The sequence below is a fragment of the Canis aureus genome, chromosome 22 (assembly GCF_053574225.1).
Source record: "Canis aureus isolate CA01 chromosome 22, VMU_Caureus_v.1.0, whole genome shotgun sequence".
In the NCBI taxonomy this organism is placed as follows: domain Eukaryota; kingdom Metazoa; phylum Chordata; class Mammalia; order Carnivora; family Canidae; genus Canis; species Canis aureus.
Genome location: NC_135632.1, coordinates 26,991,662 through 27,012,558, shown reverse-complemented (window position 1 = coordinate 27,012,558; position 20,897 = coordinate 26,991,662). Strand labels below are relative to the sequence as shown.

The 20,897-nt window shown below is 34.8% G+C and overlaps 1 protein-coding gene across 16 annotated transcripts in view; it reads left to right on the top strand.

Moving 5' to 3' along the window:
* The window catches only part of TBC1D5 (TBC1 domain family member 5), a 544,964-nt gene that overhangs the window by 445,743 nt on the left and 78,324 nt on the right, over positions 1 to 20,897 (top strand). For all 16 annotated transcript variants that reach the window (XM_077865315.1, XM_077865313.1, XM_077865314.1 and 13 more), the window contains one exon: positions 13,635 to 13,720. In XM_077865315.1, coding sequence (XP_077721441.1) covers positions 13,635 to 13,720 — 86 coding nt within the window. The remainder of the gene's footprint in view (positions 1 to 13,634; positions 13,721 to 20,897) is intronic.

Genomic DNA, 20,897 nt, shown 5'->3' with positions numbered 1-20,897 from the left:
TTAAATCTGTAGATTACTTTGGGCAGTATGGATATTTTAACAACATTTGTTCTCCCAATTCATGGGCATAGAATATCTTTCCATTTGTTTGTGTCTTAGTTTCTTTCATCAGTGTCTTATAGTTTTCAGAGTACAGGTCTTTCATCTCCTTGGCTGAGTTTTTTGTGCAGTTGTAAATGGGATTGTTTTCTTAAATTTTTTTTCTGATGCTTCATTATTAGTGCATTTTGATAGTTATTATTAGTGTACATAAATGTACTTACTGAAGACCTTACTGAATTCATTTATCACTTCTAGTAGTTTTTGATGGAGTCTATATATGATATGATATCACCTCTGCAGCTATTTCTTTAAAAGCCAGACTCTGGCAAACTCTTTGGTTTATCTAGTTCATAGACCGCCACTGAGCACGTACCATGTACCAGACTTTTTGCTGGAGGCAGAGACTGACTATATGTTGGTGATCTGGACATGAGCTCAGCCCTCAATGAACTTACAGTCTTCGCAGAAGGCAGACATGTATATAGCTAACAGATGTGTATAATGCAAGACAAGATGAAATACATACAGAATTAACTTAAAATTAGTATGCTGTCAGAATGGAATTACTGGAGTAATATGGAAATTCACAAAAGGCTTCATGTAGGAGGTACTATTTGAACTGAGAATAAGAAAGAATTTCAAAAAGAGAATAGTGAGTAGATAGATCTAACCTGGGGGAACAGCTTACCTGAAGTCTGGAGATATGGGGAATGTTATAGTTCGTTGTGAGTGAAATGTAGGGCATATAGGGGGTAATATGAGAAGTACTTTAGGGCCCAGATCATGGAGGTCCTTGAATGTCATGCTAAGAAATTGGGATTTTATTCAATTTGCATTTGAGACGTGATTCTGAACTGAGGAAGGTAGTAAAAAAAAAAAAAAAGAAAGAAAAAAGGCCTATATTTTTGAAAGGTGATTCTGGTGACATCGTATGTATGGATCACATAAGAACAAGATTAGAGACTTGGAATAGTCAAGGCAAAAATTAGACATGTCTGAACTACAGAGAGGGTCTGGTCATGCAGCACTATGGCCTTGCCACAGAAGTCATGGAAAAGGCAGGATGATAGAACTTGCTCAGTCCAGATTTTTATATCCTTGGTCCAAGGTTCTATGTAGGAAGCAGTCTGAAATGTTGATACCGAAGATGGAGGTTTAGGAGTTCTTGTGCAGAGAGGTAATAGTGGGAAAATGACTATAAAAAAGATTAGACGGGAAGGTTTGAAATTGAGGGTATATTCACAAGGAGTTATTGCCAGATCTGTAAGATTACACATGTGTGTATGTGTTAGTTTGTAGTGAAATTTTATAGTTGGTACTATTTGAGGCTTCTAGATGACCTTCAAGGGTCAGTCTTATCTGAAATCCCAGATCTTCAAAAGCCCATGTGGAACCAGTTCTACTAGAGGTCAAAATGATTCACTAAGAAAAGTAAGCACAACACTGTATGATAGACTTTTGGTAAAAAAAACAAAACAAAAGGACAGCTTCAGCCAGAATTGTAAAGTGTTCTGCGTATTTATTTAACTTATGATATGTGTGATATGAGTATAAAAACTAAACTGAGAAAGACATACATTTTATCTTCTATTTAAGTAGCATTAAAGGGATAAGTTTTGTTTTTAGTTTAGTGCAGAGAAGTATAAAGAAGAAATCCGAATGGTCCCTGTACATAAACCCATTGTAGAGATAACTCCCATCAATAGAAAGATGGGAGTGGAGTAATATGACACATGTTAAGGAAATCACGAAAGTATGAAAAAATACAAAGTGAAAAACAAAGTCTGTGTCCAGTCCTCCTCTGCCTGCATCACTTCTTTGCTCCTTCTAGGAATGAGAAAAGAAAAGCACATGCAATGTGTGTTCATTTATCAACAGATATCATATTTCTTGATTTTTAACAGCTTGATTAAGATATAATTTACATACAATTAAAAAATCACTCATTAAAGCATACCACCAAATGGCTTTTAGTATTGTTTACAGAGATGTATAGTCATCACCATAATCTTAATTATAGAACATTTTCATCATACCCGAAATAACCTTTGTACCTATTAGTGGTCATTCTCTACTTTTCTCCCCCTTACTTAAAACTGCCCCCATCCCACCCTAGGCAATGACTAATCTAATTTCTGTTCCTATGGATTTGCCTATTCTGGATATTTTGTATAAAAGGAATCATACTATATGATATGTCCTTGGTGACTGGCTTCTTTAATTTAGCATAATGTTATAGAAGTCCATCCATGCTGTAGCTTGTATTAATACTTTATTTTTATTGCCAAATAATATTCTATTATGGATATACCACATTTTGTTTATCCATTCATCAGTTGGTAGACATTTGGGTTGTTTCCACTTTGTAGTTATTACAATGAATAGTGCTGCTGTGAACACTTACTGTGTATATTCTTGTGTGGGCATATTTTTATTTCTCCTGGATATATACCTAGCAGTGGAATTTCTTGGTCATATAGTAATTCTACATTTAACCTTTTAAAGAACTGCCAAACTGTTTTTGCAAAGTGGTTACACCATTTTACATTCCTACCAAAAGTATATGAAGACTCAAATTCTCCACATTCTTGGCAACACTTGTTATTTCTGTCTTTTTTATTATAGCCATTCTAATGGGTATCAAATGGTACCTCATTTTAGCTTTGATTTGCATTTACCTTGTGATTAATTATGATAAACATCTTTTCATGTGTTTATGGGCCATTTGTACATATTCTTTAGAGTAAGATCTCTTTGGACTGTTGGCCCATTTTTAATTATGTTGTCACTTTATTATTGAGTTATAAGAGTTCTTTGTATATTCCAGTTACAAGACTCTTACCTGAAAACTGATTTGTAGATATTGTCTCTCATCTATGGATCTTTTTACTTTCTTAATGGTATCCTTTAAAGCACAAATGTTTTTAATGTTGGTGAAGTCCCAACTTATCAATCTTCCTTAAGAGTTTTGGTGTCATAGCTAAGAAATCATTGCCTAACCCAAAATCACAAAGAATTATTACTCCTGTGTTTTCTTCTAAGCATTTGTTAGTTTTAGCTCTTATGTTTAGGTCTGTGATCTACTTTGAGTTAATTCTGTGTGTGATGTGAGGTAGGGGTCCATATTCATTCTTTTGCATATGGATATCCAGTTGTATTTGTTGAAAAGACTATTCTATCCCTCCCTGGAATTGTCATACCCCTTTACAAAAATTAGTTAACCATAAATGTTAGGGTTTATTTCTGGACTCTCAATTGTATTCCATTGATCTATAGGTCTGTCCTTAATGTTAGTACCACACTGTAGTGTGGTACCACAATGTAGTCTTATGGTAGCTTCGTAGTAAGTTGTGAAATCAGGAATTATGAGTCTATGTATTCTGTTTATCTTTTTCAAGATAATTTTAGATATTCTGAGTCACTTGCATTCCCATATGAATTTCTAAGATCATCTCATCAATTTCTGTGAACTATTTCTTTTTAAAAATACATAAAAAGAATTATACTTTGCTTTTATCTACTTTTTCCCCTCTTTTCATATAATAAGTCATCTCTCTCAAGGTTATTCTCAGTGCAGTGTCCACCAGGAAATAAGAGCTCTGTACTTCCACAGAGAATAACTACTGGAGAAGGAATGGCCTCCAAAGATTCCTCTTAACCTAAATGGAGTGATTACTTAAGTCCTTCTCATTCTTTCTGAATTACTACAAAGTATGAAACATCTATTTCATCTCACTGCTTCAGAGTTCCAGCCAGGGGGATCTTGGACCTCAACTAAATGATTTGATTCTTAAGAAAAAAAAATGGCCTCTTAAAAGAGTTATTTTCTTGGAGCATTTCTGGCTGCAGACTAAAAAAAGTTCAGCTAGCTCTAAAGGAAGGAAGGGAGGGAGGGAGGGAGGGGAGACATAGATGAATAGACAGCCCCACTTTACAAAACCTCCCTCTACAAATCTGAGTGCTGTCGATTACTCCACACAAATAGGGAAATTAGAGAAATCAGAGAAGTTAGTACAGAAAAAGGGGACTGCGGAAGTAGCTTGCTTCACTGTCATGGAGCATTCCTTCATCATCCTCACCCTCACCCCCCATGTAGCCTCGCTTCACATTCTGGTAAAGTACTGGTTGCTATGCAGGTTGAAACCTATATTTCTAAACATCCCTACTCCTAATTACTATTTCTCTCCAGGGCTGGCAGTCATCTGGTGTTACAACCATGCCAGTTGTTAAAATATTGAAGTACTTTGATGTCAGTAAAGAAATCCAGCATCTGAAGGGTTAAAGCCTGGCACAGCAGTTACTCTTCAGAGCTGCCTGTGCTATAGCAGTTGTTCTATATTTGACTATTACTGCACACATTTGTGCAGTGAAAAGGTTAATAAACTAATCCAGTGGTATCCATAAGACACTACCTCCCAAGATGAAAGCTGTTATGCATAGCTACCTTTTAGGTTTCTGAGAAAAGTCCCCAAGTGGTCTGTGGATGGGATTCAGGAGGTTCTGAGAACTTGGATGGGGAAGATTTACAACTATTTCACTGAGCTTTTATTAAAATTTAGTTTTATTTCCTTCAATTAGGGATGAAGACAAAAACTGCAATAGTATTGACAACACCTCAAACATTTTCACTAATAACAATCACAGATATTTTATATCACATTACAGTTGATGAAGATATCTTGAACTACCATTTACATTCATCAGTACTTCTAAATTATAGTAATGATTAGACCAGCCACTGTATCTTATTTAATACATTAATATAAAAGTACATTTCACTGTTATAAATTTGTTCAATATTTTGATTACTACATTTCAGCATGATTGGTTTCCTTTATAAACCTATTTTTTTATATATATTTAAAAACATTATTCTGAAAAGGAGGCCAAAGTCATCACCAGAAGGCAGAGCAATCAACGGCGCAAAAAAGATAAGAACCCCTAGCATAGTCTGTCATATGAGCAGCATGCAATTGACATGCCAGGTTTTTTTTTTTTTTTAAGATTTCATTTATTTATTCATGAGAGACGCAGAGAGAGAGAGGCAGAGGCATAGGCCAAGGGAGAAGCAGACCCCCTGGAGGGAGCCCAATGCCGGACTCAATCCCAGGACCCCAAGATCATGACCTGAGCCTAAGGCAGATGCTCAGCCACTGAGCCACCCAGGTGTTCTGATGTGCCAATTATTATCACTAGATATTTGAAGGGGCTATGATTTAAAGACTGGTCTGTATCCAAAGTTACTGATTAAAAAGAAAATGTTTTATGACACTATCTACTCTTAAGAGAAATTCACACCTGATACCGGTGTTCTTTTTCTTTATAATGATATATGAGGTCTTGAACAAAATAATCAGGAAAGGCAAGAGTCCATCTATAGGGATTTTTCTCAGCAGTCTAACTTGACACACTTTCTTAAGTAGAGATTGGTCTCACTCAGAAACGTGTATCTAATCTGGCTGTTATTTATGGTGGTTTTCTGACTTCTTCATTTAGACATTTTAAAGTTCAGTACTGATACTTCATTGTTAGATTGGAAAGCATCACAAAAAAATACAGTGTGAGTGACCTTTGTAAGAGTGGACTTATATAATAAATGAATTTTTAATTTAAAGATGTTTTTTATCACTGAAATTACTCCCAAAACTGCATTAGAAGTGAGGCTTCCTTTCACCAGGCCTCATTGTGCAGGATCTTAGGTTTTGTTGCCTTGGCAATTGCAAAGCAGATAATGAAAAGGAAGAAGATAGGGAGAAGATGGGAGCAAAATTTCTCAAACCAGGGTTCTCATTCCCATAGGGTCACGTAGACTTACTCTTCGGGGTTCAAAGGCCCTTAAGCCAGTTTTAAATTGCTTCTATTCTAATGATACTTTGTTTAAACTTGTTTAAACTTATTTTAACAATTCTAACGATAAAAATTTACAATGATAATTTTCATATCAAAGATTTTAGTTTAAGTTCCAAATTGAAATATTTAGAAATATTTTTTGAGATTGCCTCTTTTTCTTTTATATCATTGAAGATTGGGGACCCTTCTTGGGCAAAGACAAATGGGTTTCCCTATTTTCTTAAACCATTCAATTAACATTTCTCCCCCATCCTGCTCACATTTAAGGAAGGAAAAAGGTGAAGAGTTCGGTATTGCTGAAAAGAGCTAACCAGCTATCAAAAAGTAATATTTTGAGGCCCAGTATTAGTAACAAAGAAAACATGTAGACCTAAGCTACTTTGCATATTTATATATATATGTGTGTGTATGTATTGGGGGACATGTTAATCTGGCATCTTCCTGCATGCTAAATTCAAAAATGTAAATATATTTTAAAAAAGGAAAAAATTTTATTTCTCTTTTGGTGTCTATTTATTGTGTGAATCTACAGTCGAGCATAACGCACAGGTGGTTTAAAATGCTTCTCTGCCATCTGAGATCTCGGCTTGCCAGGGTATAGATGGGGATGTCACTTTAGGGAATTGGGCTTATTCAGTATGTAAAATGAGGCTGGCATGGCTTCAGAGGTTTTGTCTGTGTCTTTACCCAATTAATGATTTTTTCTTCCTTTTTTTTAACTTTTTAAAGGCCTTTTAAATTTTCTCTTTTTTTAAGTTTTCATCTATAGATGCATAGATTAGAATTACCTGAATATTTCTGTCAATTGCATTAAGATTCTTAATACCTAGTATTCATAATATGTATTTCCTATCCAAATACATCAGAGTTATTAGTATACAAACCAGAGGTCATTTTAATTCCGGTACGGAAATAATATTCTACTTTACAACCTTGTTACCAAGATTTTTTTTTTATGTTAACTTGATGGATGCCTTATATCTACATTTTGGATTTGTAATATTGCAAAGAAATAAAACTAGGCTTTATTTTTCCACATTTGTAGTTTTGCGAGTTTATTTTATACTAAGAACTTAATATTTAATTCATGATTATGGGTTGTTTTAAAGAATAAAGGAAAAATAAAGAATAAAGGAAAGATGGTTTAGATAAGGAATGCATGGCTCAATATACCATTTATACATAGGTATGCCTAGTAAAATGAGTATTGTCTCAATAAGTAATGTAAAAAGAAAATGAATTCTTGGCTAAATAATGAGGAAGGAAATAAGGTAACAAGTCTAGATTTGACATTAATATCCAGATAATACTACTTATTTTAATATATATTTTTTCTTAAATGGGAATTTTGTGAGCATTTAGGATTATAATGTCTGCCTTTTTGATCCAATGTGTTACTCTATTTAATTTTAATGAAGAGGGCAATATGTGGCAATAAGAAACAGAAATAGTGAGACCTTGGTGGACCCTCTAGCAATCAGTGAATATCAGATCACAAATTTCCCCAGCTTTAATTACAGGCAAAAGAAAAGACAAAATTAGCATTTTAATATAGAAATATCTTAGGCTTTAGGAGAATTATGATAAATCTAATGTTGCCTAGTGAACCAAAGAGGGGATATTACAACAAACTGTCTCCTTAGGAATATTTGTTTAAATAAAGGCAACAATACTTCATCCTTATCTTTTTTTGGATAATTATCGCTATTTCAGGCTGTTCTGTTCCAGGTTTAAAATACCTTTAGTTAAAAAAAAAAAAAAAGTAATTGGCAGTGTTTGTTTTCTATAAAACTACAAGAAGGGAAAAAATTCTGTTTGCTTGGCACTAACGAGATAATTTTAGGGAGAGTTTTTACTCTACAGCTCCAGTTCACTGGTGCCATGGCATCCCCGCACTTGGATGCATTTGGGTTCTCTCGTTTCACTTGCAGCGTATTAAACTACCTCCTCTTCCGTGGCTGAGGTTTGCCCACCTGTCTCCCCTAAAACACCTGCAACATATGTTTGCATAACCCTGTAATGCTTTGCCCTTGGGGTCCTAAGAAATTCCCCCAGAGCTTTTTGCTTATAAACAGCTGAGCAATTCGTTTTTCTAATGACGGTTGCTTTTCCCCCAGCATTGAGGCAATAACATATTCACTAAAGTAAGAGTCTCGTTTTTCATCAAAGAGAAATGTTCGACATATTTTTCCAGTGCTGCTTCTCCTTCTGAGCCTTAATTTTGCCTCTTTTCCAATCTGGCATGCTAAAAATTAAGAGTTGGTAGCAAGATAATAGGGAAATGAAAACTAAGTAATTCTTCATTTGTCAAATATTTTCTTTTCTTCATGCCAAACATATAGTATATTATAAATAAAAATCAGTTTTTTCTGTTAAACAAATGCTACAGGAACTTTATCAGTTTAATTTAAGGTAAAATTGTGATAATAATTTGGACATATTGTAGGAAATCACTTTAATGATTATAACCTCATAGGCTGGCAAGCAAATGTGCATTAATATGGTTTTACAATTTTTTTAATTTATAAATGCATGTACTCTTACTCTGAGAAGTAAAACAGCTTTTCTCCCTACAAAGGAAATCAAGTATGCATGAAATATTCTCTTAAATATTATTTTTATTTTTATTTTTAATAATTAATATTTAAATAATATTTAAATAATTAATATTATTTTATTATTTTTGTTTTTAAAATGTGTAATGTTTGATAAAAGTCTATCCTTAGTTTATATATGATTCTCAAAAGCATGAAACGTCACTTTCTTTACCTATAGCTTATCAAGGATTTTAAGTTGTCAGACTGCTAAATTTGCTCTCAAATGTCTGTCAGTGTTACCAGGAGATAATCATGCTTCCATTTCATGGAGTTTTTATCAAGTGCCCGGCACTGTGCTGTGCACTTAATGTTCATTACCGCAGATTTTCAGTGAAAAGACACTAGAGCTAGGAGTGTGGCTGACATAACACAGGGGCTCAGCTAGTAGTGAGTGGAGCAGGGATCCCACCCAGCAGAAGCCGCAGGGACTCCTGATCCTTTGCCTCCTCTGCCCTGCAACCCAATGCGAAAGCAGATTAGTGATGTTCTGTTTCCCCTAGTCCCTTTGTCTTTCACATACAACTTTAACTCCTCCTGGTACATTCATAAATTAGAACAAGGATCCCTGAAATCAAAGAGATCACTGGAATTGCTTCTTTTATGCTCCTGTCAGTTCTACATTTATTTGTAAATAGCCAGCCCTTTGAAAGACATTGTGTTGTTCCAAGCAGGATGAATACTTTAGACTCATACCTTCCATGGTGGTCTCTGTATAACAATTCAAAAGGAAATAGTCATCTTCAAGTGAGGATGATTTTAGTTGAGGGATGAATCTGGAAAGTACTATTTGTAATGACCTTTGTCGCATGAATTTGGTTTCCTCAGGGTCAGAACAAGGAAAACTGTCATGTGTCATCTTGTAGTTAATTATTCCTATAGCACTTTATAGTTAGTTGTACTTAGTGCGGATTAACAGTTAAGTATTTGTATACTACCTAAGTGACTGTAAACTTAAAATACTGAAATATTACTATATAGGGGTAAGGGTGGCAGGGGGAGGCGAGTGATATGCTGATCCATGACTTCCATTATAGAGAAGAGCAGAGGGTAGGTGGCCACCCATTAGAAGTCGTAATCAGTAAGGGAGAGGGTGTTTGTTTTACCTGAAATTACATTAAGCAGCAGCTTACTAGCATATAATATAGACTTTGGAAGTGTAGAACATTAACTGTAATGGAGAGGTTAAATAGATTTCAATCACTTTTATCCCTTACATTGATTGCAGTCATTTTAGTACTATTTGTAAATTGATTTTGTAATCATGCCAAATTAACAGAAGCATTTTTGGAAATTCAAAAATACAGCATGGGTTTGATTTGGTTTGGTTTTCCCATATACTTCCCCTTAGGCCACTTGTTTCTACTTCTGTAAGTCATTTTGTCCACAAGGCTTCAGGATGCCTCCCAAAAATCCAGCCTATCTGTGCAATGGGTGAAATTTTCAGCATTCTTCTTGTATTGAAATAAAATAAACTATTGAAGAGAAAACTTTAAGAAGGGCTCCAAAAGCTTGTTAAGAATTTGGTGAGTTGGGATGCCTGAGTGGCTCAGTGGTTGGGCGCCTGCTCAGGGTCCTGGTCCCTGGATCCGATCTGGTCCCTCATCAGGCTCCCTGCAGAGAGCCTACTTTTCTGCCTGTGTCTCTGCCTTTCTCTCTCAGTCTGTGTCTCTCGTGAATAAATGAATCTTAAAAAAAAAAAAAAAAAAAAGAAGAGGGGAACTTGGTGAGTGGTACTTGGGAGTTAACTTGCTGTAGTCTTATAGAAGATCTATCCTAACTCCCATCTGGGTTGGTCTAGGAAAGGCATTGTAAATTCAGGATGAACGGAATCTGTGATTTCTGCATTTTCATGTATAATTATATAGACTTCCCAGGTCATGGAACACAGTTGGTATTCCTCTGTAAGTTATGATCACCATTTTGCTGTCTTTCTTACAAAGAAAAAGTCCCCAAAACAAGAGAGAGAGAGAGTGTGTGTGTGTGTGTGTGTTTAATGCATGTTGGTTTGGAAAAGCTTATAAAAGTCAAAATCCTATCTGTGTGAAAATGGATTTAAAATAATCAGTAATTGTTCCAGCCCATGCAAAGATATACTATTAAGGCTGTTGATATCACATGTCCTGCATGATGAAAAATTACAACTGTCACAGAGTCCAGTCTTTCTTACATACAGAGTTTGTCTATGTAAAATTCTACTGGTTCATAATTTAGAGGAAATTTCAGATCTTTAAAAATTAGAAATCAGAACTGTTCTACATCTGTAAAATTTTGTTTGGAGAAAAATCCTTTTAAATAAGAAAAGCAAGTATCTCTTTTAAAATGTTTCAGTTGTGTTAAGTTACAATTATGCTCATTTTATGTCATGCCCTAAGGAAACTGTTGTTACCATTTTGGTACATAGCTGTGTGAAAGGATATTGTTCCAAAATTTCTTGACTTTTAAAAAACCTTATTCAGAAGAGGTAAAACCAACTTAATTAAAAGAAGAATAGGCAAATGAAGACTAGTCAAGACTAATTATTAATGTATAGAAGTATTTGTGCCCTTTTTATTGTTCATGTTTATACATGTTGATTTTTATAGCCACACATTGTTTTATGTGTATGTCAGACATTGAGTTCTATGCTGTCTATTACAGTGGCCACAAGCCACATGTGGCTATTGAGCACTTGAAGTATATTTAATACAAATTAAGATGTGCCATACGTGTAATATAAACAGTGGATTTCAAAGATGGTACAAAAGGAAGAATGTAAAGTACCTCAAAGGTTTTTATATTGATTACATGTTAAAGTGACAACATTTTAGATATACTGAATCAAATAAAATATTATTACATTTAATTAAACTTGTTTTTTTATTTTTTAAATGTGCTTGCTAGCAAATTTTAGATGACATATAAAGCTTGCATTGGTGACCCACGTTGCATTTCTGTTGTACAGTGCTAGTCTAGATCATCTCTATGTCTACATAGTTATGTTTTAGTAATAGCAACATCTTCTTAGAAAATCCTATTGAATAACTTTCAACTATAACCTCTGATTTTATTTTCTTAGATTTCAAATGCTGTTTTTCAACATCATCTTTTGATTCTTTTTTTTTCCCCATCCCAGTACAGAGATACTTTAAACTGCCTCTTCCTTTGATACTAGTAAGTCTCCTAGGAATTTAAATAGGCCTCTGTGAAAGCAATACTTGAGCCTCATTCATATGTTCAAGTTAGATCATTATTCCTAATAATGGCTTTAAGTGCTTAGATAGATCAGCACTTCGTGTCTTGAATTGCTTGTCATTTTTTTATAAAGATGTTTCAAAAAATTGCTCCATGCAATCCCTTGTTTCATTGTTTTCTAGCAAAAAAGTAACATAATCTTTTATTAGTTTGTTGGGAGTCAGAAAAGAAAAGCCTTTTAAATATTAGCAAAAACAAAATGTATTTCCAAGTAGTGAAAATTAGTTGTGAGAGATAGACCTGCAAAAGTTAATTTTTTAAATAAATCATGAATGCACTGGCAATTTGCCAGTGGCTTTCACTTCTATTTTATTTCCCCATTATACTTGGGTCCAGGTTGTCATCAGTTACCACGAGGAAACCCATGTAATTCCTAGAGAGAGAAAAGTTGCACTGTTAGATTTAATAGTATGGTAGTCATGGAAGCATCGGTTATCTTCATCAAGGCAATTCAGATTTGATTATTGTAGAACTGTGTTGAATACCAAACCAGTAGAGTAGTAGCTGGAGCTAAATCAAGGGATTGTCATTTTTGTCAGATGATTAGGGCTGACTTGGAAGAGATATGAAAGGGTTGAGCTGTGTAAATATTCTCTTTTCAGCAGAAAAAGAAAAGGTCCATCATGGCCATTAAGATGCAGCTTGTTAGCTTGATGAATTTCAAACTATTTAACCTTAGCAATTATATACCCCTGCGCACATACAAGTATATCAGTGCCTTGGGATTATGGCTCTAAGGATTGATATCAAAGCATATTGGTAATTTTCTATTAATATAAAATGAGACCTTTCTGTGTCTAGATATGGCTCTCTAAAGGACAGGCATGCTCTAGTTCAAAGTCCTAATTATTAACTTGCAATATAAGTTCATAAGTTCAGGTAAACACTGGAACACATTTATTTATAAGTTTTATAAAACTTTTAATGAAAAATGTGTGTAATTTAACATTTTAGAGATGGTATTTGTTTAAGTGGTAGTATTAACATACTGTATTTTTATAAACTAGAATTCATTTAATTTTTATTTGCCTCTGATGGACGTGATATACTTAAATAATAGACACATTAAGTGATAGTAACACATTTAGATAGACAACCCTGACCCAATGATCTTAGGATATTTCTGCAATGTTTGAGAGTATCAAAAGCCAGAAAGGCCAGTGTATTGCTGTTTTTATGAAAGTGTGCATTGGTCAATTTGCTTTTGTATTTTGATGGTACCCTGCTAATATTTTCACTACCTGGGTACTTATTAAACTTATACATAAGAATAGATGACATAAAAATTTCTAACTTTAAAAGAATTGCTGAATTCCATAATACATTCATTTTTATAGAAGAAAGACTCGGTGTGCCATCTAGTGGGCATATATAGCATTCTGGTTATCAAAAACTAACAGATTTTTACTCTCCGTCCAAAGTGCAGCTTTCTTAACACTTCATGTCTCTCAGGCCTTAAGGGTAAATTGTTACATCTCATGTAATTTTTCAGTTTGTCATAATTTTGTCTCATGGTATTTTGGGAAGTCATTAAAAGTGATCAAAATAATCAGAAATAAATCACTTATTTTGATGAATTCTATACTTAAAATATATATAGAATTATTGAATCATTATTTTGTACACATGAAACTAATACAACACTGTGGATTAAGTGTGCTTGGAAAAAAATCTAATGATAGGAATAAATCTGTGTGAACTTTGAGACCGGTAAAAGTAAAATATATAAAATAATTTCATTGTTTAATCAGGACTAAGATCATTTAAGGTAAAACTTCAACAGTGAAAGCAAAACCCAAGCACACTAATTATTGAACTTCGTTATTATATGTATTATATGACGATTGTTCTATCCCTTTTATGTGTTAGTGTGTAATTTAAATAGCTTTATATATTTAATTTTTTTTTCTATAGAGAAATCCAAGACCAGTGACTTACCAATTCCATCCAAACTTAGATTATTACAAAGCACGTGGAGCAGACCTCATGAATAAAAGCCGGTAAGTCCTCTTTCTCTGATGAAAGTCATGAGCCACAAAGATGTTCTCTGAGGTGGTCAGGAATTTTTATACATATGCTGACAATAAATTTATAGATTTTAGCATAGCAGTGGTTAATGCATTCAGTGACATCTTTATTAAATATCTTGAGTTTTTTAAAGGTATTATAAAATATATACATTGATGTCAGTGGTAAGAAGAAAAATAGAAGAGTATTTGTTATAATTTGAAGTTAGGCAACTTCATTTTTCTAACACTAATAAACCTGAATAAATTGCGCCTACTTGTATAATCTCTTTCTAAATCCTTGCTGTTGATTGAAAAGAGGCAGTTCTATAATATATTTTTAAATTATTTCAGTAACAAAATTAAAATTGGGTTTCCCAACTGTCTTTAGAACTACACAATAAGCTTATAAATGCATCTTGTGTGTGCATTTGTGATTATATGCATAGAAATTTTAAGGGTCACTGTAGGAATAAAAAAACATTAAAATTCTACTTTTAAAAGAAATTAACATTGGCATAAAGGGTTGATGAACAGTTTTGTTCTTTCATAATACTGTACTCAGATGTCTCAAGAGTTAACTTGTCAAACCAGAACCATCTCAAATTAGAATGTAATTTCAAAGTTTACCCTGGAAGACTAAAATGTTAGTAATGATAAATGCTGCTAAGTTGTCCGAATTTTTTTCCTTAAGCATTTTGCCTATGTGCTAGCTTTTCTTCAGTAGAATTCCAGCAGCCTAAATGTACATTTATGGAGTACACACACATGATATGTTCTGTTCTTACTTGGAGAGTTAAAAAGAAGACATAATTCCTGCCACATAGAAACTCATGGTCTAGGGAGTGAGAGGTTGTTTACAAGAAAGTGGTTTAATTTAAACTTTTGTCTTGAACCCTGTTTTAGTGTAACATTATTTTTAAATGACTCATCCTTGATGGAAATCCATCTCACGTTTTGATGTGCTGTGTAATTGTGACACCAGGTGTATAGCCAATGAGGTTTTTCGGAAGCTCTTTTCTGTTTGTTCATTTCATCTGATTCTTATTTCACTAATAAAGGCTATTCTCTGCAGTCACTTTGTCCATTTAATTTAACAAATTTTTATTGCATGCCAGACTTTCTTTACTCTAGGCATTAGAGATAGTGAACAAACCAGAGATCCTACTCAGTGCACAAACTCCTGCCTTCAGGAATCTTACAGTCTAGTTACTTATATTTCCACCTATTGGGTCAAGTATTTAGTTTTGGTATGTTTAAAAGAACAAGGTATTTTAGGTACTTTCTTCTTTCTATGAGATCTTTCTAGCTAGACTCCCTTCTTCTCTGCACTATTCTCCCCTACCCCACCACCACCAGATTAGTTTTCATATAACAGCCAAAGAATTCTCAATTTATAGCAGATTATATCACACCCCATTGTAAACCCCTCCAAAGCTACCTGTTACCGTTGGCAATCCAGTGTTCATTCTGGCTCTGTTTTCTATCTCTGTAACCTTCACTCCTTCCATTCTCCCCTTATCTTAACTCCCATACTTGCACTTGCTCTTCCTCCTTCCTGGAGCCCCCCTCCTTCCCTCTTCTTTTCTTGCTTCTGCATTATTTAAAACTCAGCCCAAAGGCCACCTCAAAGAGGCCCACTGGACCTCTCTCCACTGGACCTCTCTCCATTGTCTTTTTCTCTCCTCTCGCGCTCTACCTCATTGCCCAGTCTTATTTTCATAGTGTTCATTACTCACTGAAGTTATAGACTTCATCTATATGTGTCATCTGACTCCCCAACTTCCCCACTAAAATCTAAGCCCCTTGAAAGCAGGCATGTTGTCTTACCACTTGAGAGCACTGAAGATAATGTCTGGCATAGGGAAGTTACTCAACAAAAACGTGTGTATATACATATGTTATCCTTTTACATGTTTCGATGTCTACTTTTTTTTCAAAAAAGGAAATGGGCTATACCCTTTCCTTTCTGCCCTTCATGTTTTATCTTTCTTCTCTTTAGCCTTTTGTCCTTGCATTTTCTTCCCAAAATATTGGTTCTGTTTTAGCAATTACTTGTAAGCACATTGAAATTCTTATGCAAAGTATCATTGTCATGACTAGAAGGAAGGTTTTTCACCGCCTTTATTGCAATTTCAAAGGTTGAAACTGAACAAATGAAAAATAGTATGTGAAGAACACATATTAACTCTTCTCACTAGTTCTGTGAGAAGAGTTAATAAATGGTGTTGGGAAACCTGACAAATCTGTGGAAAAGGTATCAGCTTATAACTTTATCATATGCCAAAACAAATTCCAACTGAATCAAAGTACACTCAAGAAAACATAGAAATAAAATGGAAGTGTCTGTCTCATCTCTAGTTACTAGAAGGCTTTTTAACCTTGAAAGTAATGGAAGAAATCACAAAGGGAATTACTGGTACATTTTACTACACAACTGTTTTTAAGTAGGTAAGTCAAAGATAAACTGAATCAAAAAAGTAGATGGAAAATTGCAAAAATATTTGTAGTATAACTGACAAACTAGTATCATTAATATATACAGAACTTATGCAATTCAGCAAGAAACATAAGACCCTGTCTCAGTGGCCATTCCATCTCATGCCATGCTCTGTTGGATCCTCCTTTTCTGCTTATAAATTTTAGAACACTCTCCAGACTTCCATTCTTCACTGTACTCATTCCCTAAAGGATCTCAGTCCAGGTTCATGGCTTTAAATACCATTTATGACTGAAGGGTCCTTAATTTGTATCTTTAATATGACTTCTTCCTTTGAACTCAACTCATGTCCTACCACTTACTCAGTATTTCCTCTGGGATATCACATTTGTATCTCAAATTTAATACTTTCCAAACTAAACTACTGATTATACCTCTACAAATCCAATATTCCCCTGTGTTTCTCCATTACAATAAGTAACCAATCTAGTTGATCAAGCCTTAGAATTTCCTTTGACTTGTTTTTCTCTTATATCACTCATCAAGTCCATCAACAAATCTTCAGAGTATATCCTGAGGGCAGCCCGGTTGGCTCAGCAGTTTAGGGCAGCCTTCAGCCCAGGGCATGATCATGGAGACTCGGGATCCAGTCCCATGTCAGGTTCCCTTCATGGAGCCTGCTTCTCCCTCTGCCTGTGTCTCTGCCTATCTCTCTCTCTCTCTGTCTCTCATGAATAAATAAATAAAATCTTTTAAAAAAACAACAAAAAAAACAAAAACAAAAACAAGTATATCCTGAAAGAAATCACCTTTTTCTCTGTACTATTAATACCAAGTCACTGCTAGTCTCTTAACAAGCCTTTTTACAGTCTCACTTTCTTATAGACCCTTTCCACGTAGCAGCCAGAGTAATGGAAGGCTTATCCTATCACTCTGCTGCTCAGAACCATTCAATTACTTCCCAAAATATATAGGATAAAATAGGATAAAAGCCTTTTCAGTGACTGCAAGGTAAGCCCTACATGATCTCTCCCACGCCATTTGCTACCACCATTCTTCCTGTTTCTCACTGGACTCCAGCCACACTGACCTGCTTACTATTCCTCAAGCAAACAAACGCATTCCCACTTCAGGAGCTTTGAGTTTGCTTTCTGCTCTGTGTCTGGATTCTTTGTCAAGGATCAACATGGCATACTACTATTTACTCTGTGGTCAAATATCATCTCTGCAGAGTCCCTCTCTTTGACAACCCTATCTAAAATAATGGACCCCTTTACTCTGTCCCTTTACTTTGTTACTGTTTTTGTTTTTGTATTTTATAGCAATTCTTACTCCTTGAAATGGTAAAAAAAGAAAAAAAATGATTTGGGTTTTTTGTTGTTTTTATTGTTTGTTTCTTGCTCTGAAACTTTGTAAACTCTACATTTTGTCTTGCTAACTGTTATATCCCTGGCACTTAAATAGTGTCTAAATAGAGTAGGCTCTCAATGAAAGAATTTCAAACAGCAAATAAACATTTAAAAGGCTATTAAAATTCATAATTAGTCAAAAAATGCAAGTTAAAACACCAATAAAGTATCATTTTCACTTTTCATATTAGAAAATTAAAAATAATTTTTTTTATTTAAAAAAAATGAATGAGCCAGAAATGAATAAGTCTCGGAGATCTGTATAGTGCCCACAGGTAATAATAATATATTAATTAATATGTCTTAAAAATTTGCTAAGAGGGTAGATCTTATTTTAAGTGTTTTTATCACAAAATGTAAAACAACTGTGGAAGGAGCCTCGGTGTCCATTGAAAGATGAATGGATAAAGAAGATGTGGTTTATGTATACAATGGAATATTACTCAGCGATTAGAAATGACAAATACCCACCATTTGCTTCAACGTGGATGGAACTGGAGGATATTATGCTGAGTGAAATAAGTCAATCGGAGAAGGACAAACATTATATGTTCTTATTCATTTGGGGAATATAAATAATAGTGAAAGGGAATAGAAGGGAAGGGAGAAGAAATGGGTAGGAAATATCAGAAAGGGAGACAACATAAAGACTCCTAACTCTGGGAAACGAACTAGGGGTGGTGGAAGGGGAGGACGGTGGGGAGTGAGGATGAATGGGTGACGGGCACTGAGGGGGGCACTTGACGGGATGAGCACTGGGTGTTATTCTGTATGTTGGCAAATTGAACACCAAAAAAAATAATAAATTTATTATTTAAAAAAAAAGTAAAACAATTACCAATAATAATAAGGAGGGAGAGAGAAAACTTTTGGAGGTGGTGGATATATTTATGGCATAGATTGTGGTGATGGTTTCACAGATGCTGACTTACTCAAACTCATAAAGTTGTACACATTAAATATGCGCAGCTGTTTGTTTATCAGTTATACCTCAGTAAAGTGGTTTAGGATGAATGAATGAATGAATGAATGAATGAATGAGCAAGCTAGCACTGGTGAAGGTGCATGAATACCCTTAATCACCAATTGGAGGAGTATAAATTAAGACGAACTAGATAATCTTGCCAAAGAGTTCTTCCAGTTCTGTATATCCACCATGTTATTCTCCAGAGGTTTGTTGGTGTTAGTGTCATTACTTTACCCATGATCAAAAAACCAGTGCAGCTGTGAAACCTTTGGTAAAGTCCCCATTTCACTATTTAAGGCCTAAGATGCTTTTTTCTGGCTGAGCCCTTCAGCCATAATTAGCCTTGCAACTACTTTCTTAGCCATTTAGAGGCTCTTAAAGAATTAATGCATTGGGGCTGTCATTGAGCAGCAAGAGGAGTGGGAATGATCCAGTGGGGGATATACTCATGCGGGAACCCCCGGCAGTGATCAATAAATAGAAAATAGGAGACAGGCAGACACCTGGAAAGCAGGGAGCTAATACCTGCTACATCTATGGCAATGGACTTCTATTTGTGTTGCTTATCCAAATAAGGGACGAGGATGCAAAGATGACATGTGATTTCATGGATAAGAATATCTCTAGAAATCAAGAAGCCTGATTTCTTGTCTCTGCTTTACCATGGATTGCTATAATTAAGTCTTTAAAAGCAAGTGCCTAGGTATTTTAGTGGTAGATTTTCCATTACGTGTGTGGATAATATTCACTGTGCTCTGATTTTACTTACTTGCAAATTTCTTTTTAAAAATGGGAATTGACATTTTCTTATTCATTCAACTTTTAAGCTCAGAACGACAATTTAACACTCAAATCTCGTTCCAATTTTGTCCTTAAATAACCAGAAATTGCTGCTATAAAAAAAAATAAGTATGTCTAATTTGTGACCAGTCTTCAGAAGGACCTATCAATTTATTTAGGAATCTGTAACTACTAAAATGCCCAACTGAGTAGTCATGGAACAGAATTTCATAGTTTTTAAATATTGCAGTTGCTTATATTAAGAGTAGAATCACATACCTTCTTTATTCCAGAACGTTCATGGATTTCCTGTTTTGAAAATGACACAACATAATTTCTCAAAATGTGTAATTCTTTATTCTCTACAGAGAAATAATGGCACTTGAGCTGTCAGTAATGCCTCAAGAGCATGTGTCACTTGATCAAGCGGTGCCTTTTTACAGGCTCCACTGTAGATTTCTTAACTCATGTAAGCAATTTCATATCACCAAAATTTTAAAGATAGAAGATACCAAGTTTAGTTCTTGATCTCTCAGTTTACCTGATGAGTAAGTGATCTGTGCTCCATGCTAACTGTCCCAGCTTTCCACTGCCCCCCCTGCCAGAGCTTAGTTTAAACAATTCATATCATTAATGAAAGATTCTAGAATTATAATTCTAGTAGGTAAGCCCTCTGCAGAAGGCCCCTTGTCAGGAACCCTGCATGAGATTTAAGAGGAAACCAGGCACCAGGATAGGAAGATTCAACTAAGGAAGGTACCATGAGCTCTAAAGTTACATACATCCCACATTCCTCAGCTGGGCTCCACATGGCTGAAGACTGATGGCATCCAATCAAGTCTTACCCCTAGAATGCCTGATAGCTAATAATTCTGTGTCTCTCCTTGAGATCAGGATGTGTCTCAGCCCTTGGAAGGGCTCCTCTCTGAGCACGGCCTAACTAGACTATCCTGAGAAGGTGCAGGGTCCCAGGAAGCATAAGGATCCTTCCAACAATCTTGTATTAGAATATGATGCTCTTCGTGAGAACAGTGACCATATCTACCTCATTCACTACTGTTTCTTCAGTACCTGGCACAGAGAACAAATTCAAATATTAATTAAATGAATGAGTGCTTTTTACCTTCAATTATACAATAACTCATATTGATTGATGTCAGAATCCATCTTAGAATCTTCATATTCCTAGCACAGTACCTGGCACTGTTAGTAAATATTTACTTTAATAACTGAGTAAATAAATAGTGTTTTGAATACCTAAAAGGCATTATAAAATTCCCCTGGACAATTTCCATTTTATATGATCAACAAATTTTTTTAAATTAGGCTTTATTGTATTTACTTACATAAAGAATGAGTTGTTCAGAAATATTTTCTTGCTAAAATATGATAAAGAAATAATTGCTAATAATATTCCCCAAGCTATGAAGCCAAGAAATCCATGGTTATCAGTGTTAGTAGGTAACTGGCCAATGAGAATTTCAGAGGACCCCGATTTCTCTAAATATAACTTTGTGATATTTTTGTGCTCAAATAACTTGTGCTTTAAACACATCTGAAGCACTCTTCCTGTTG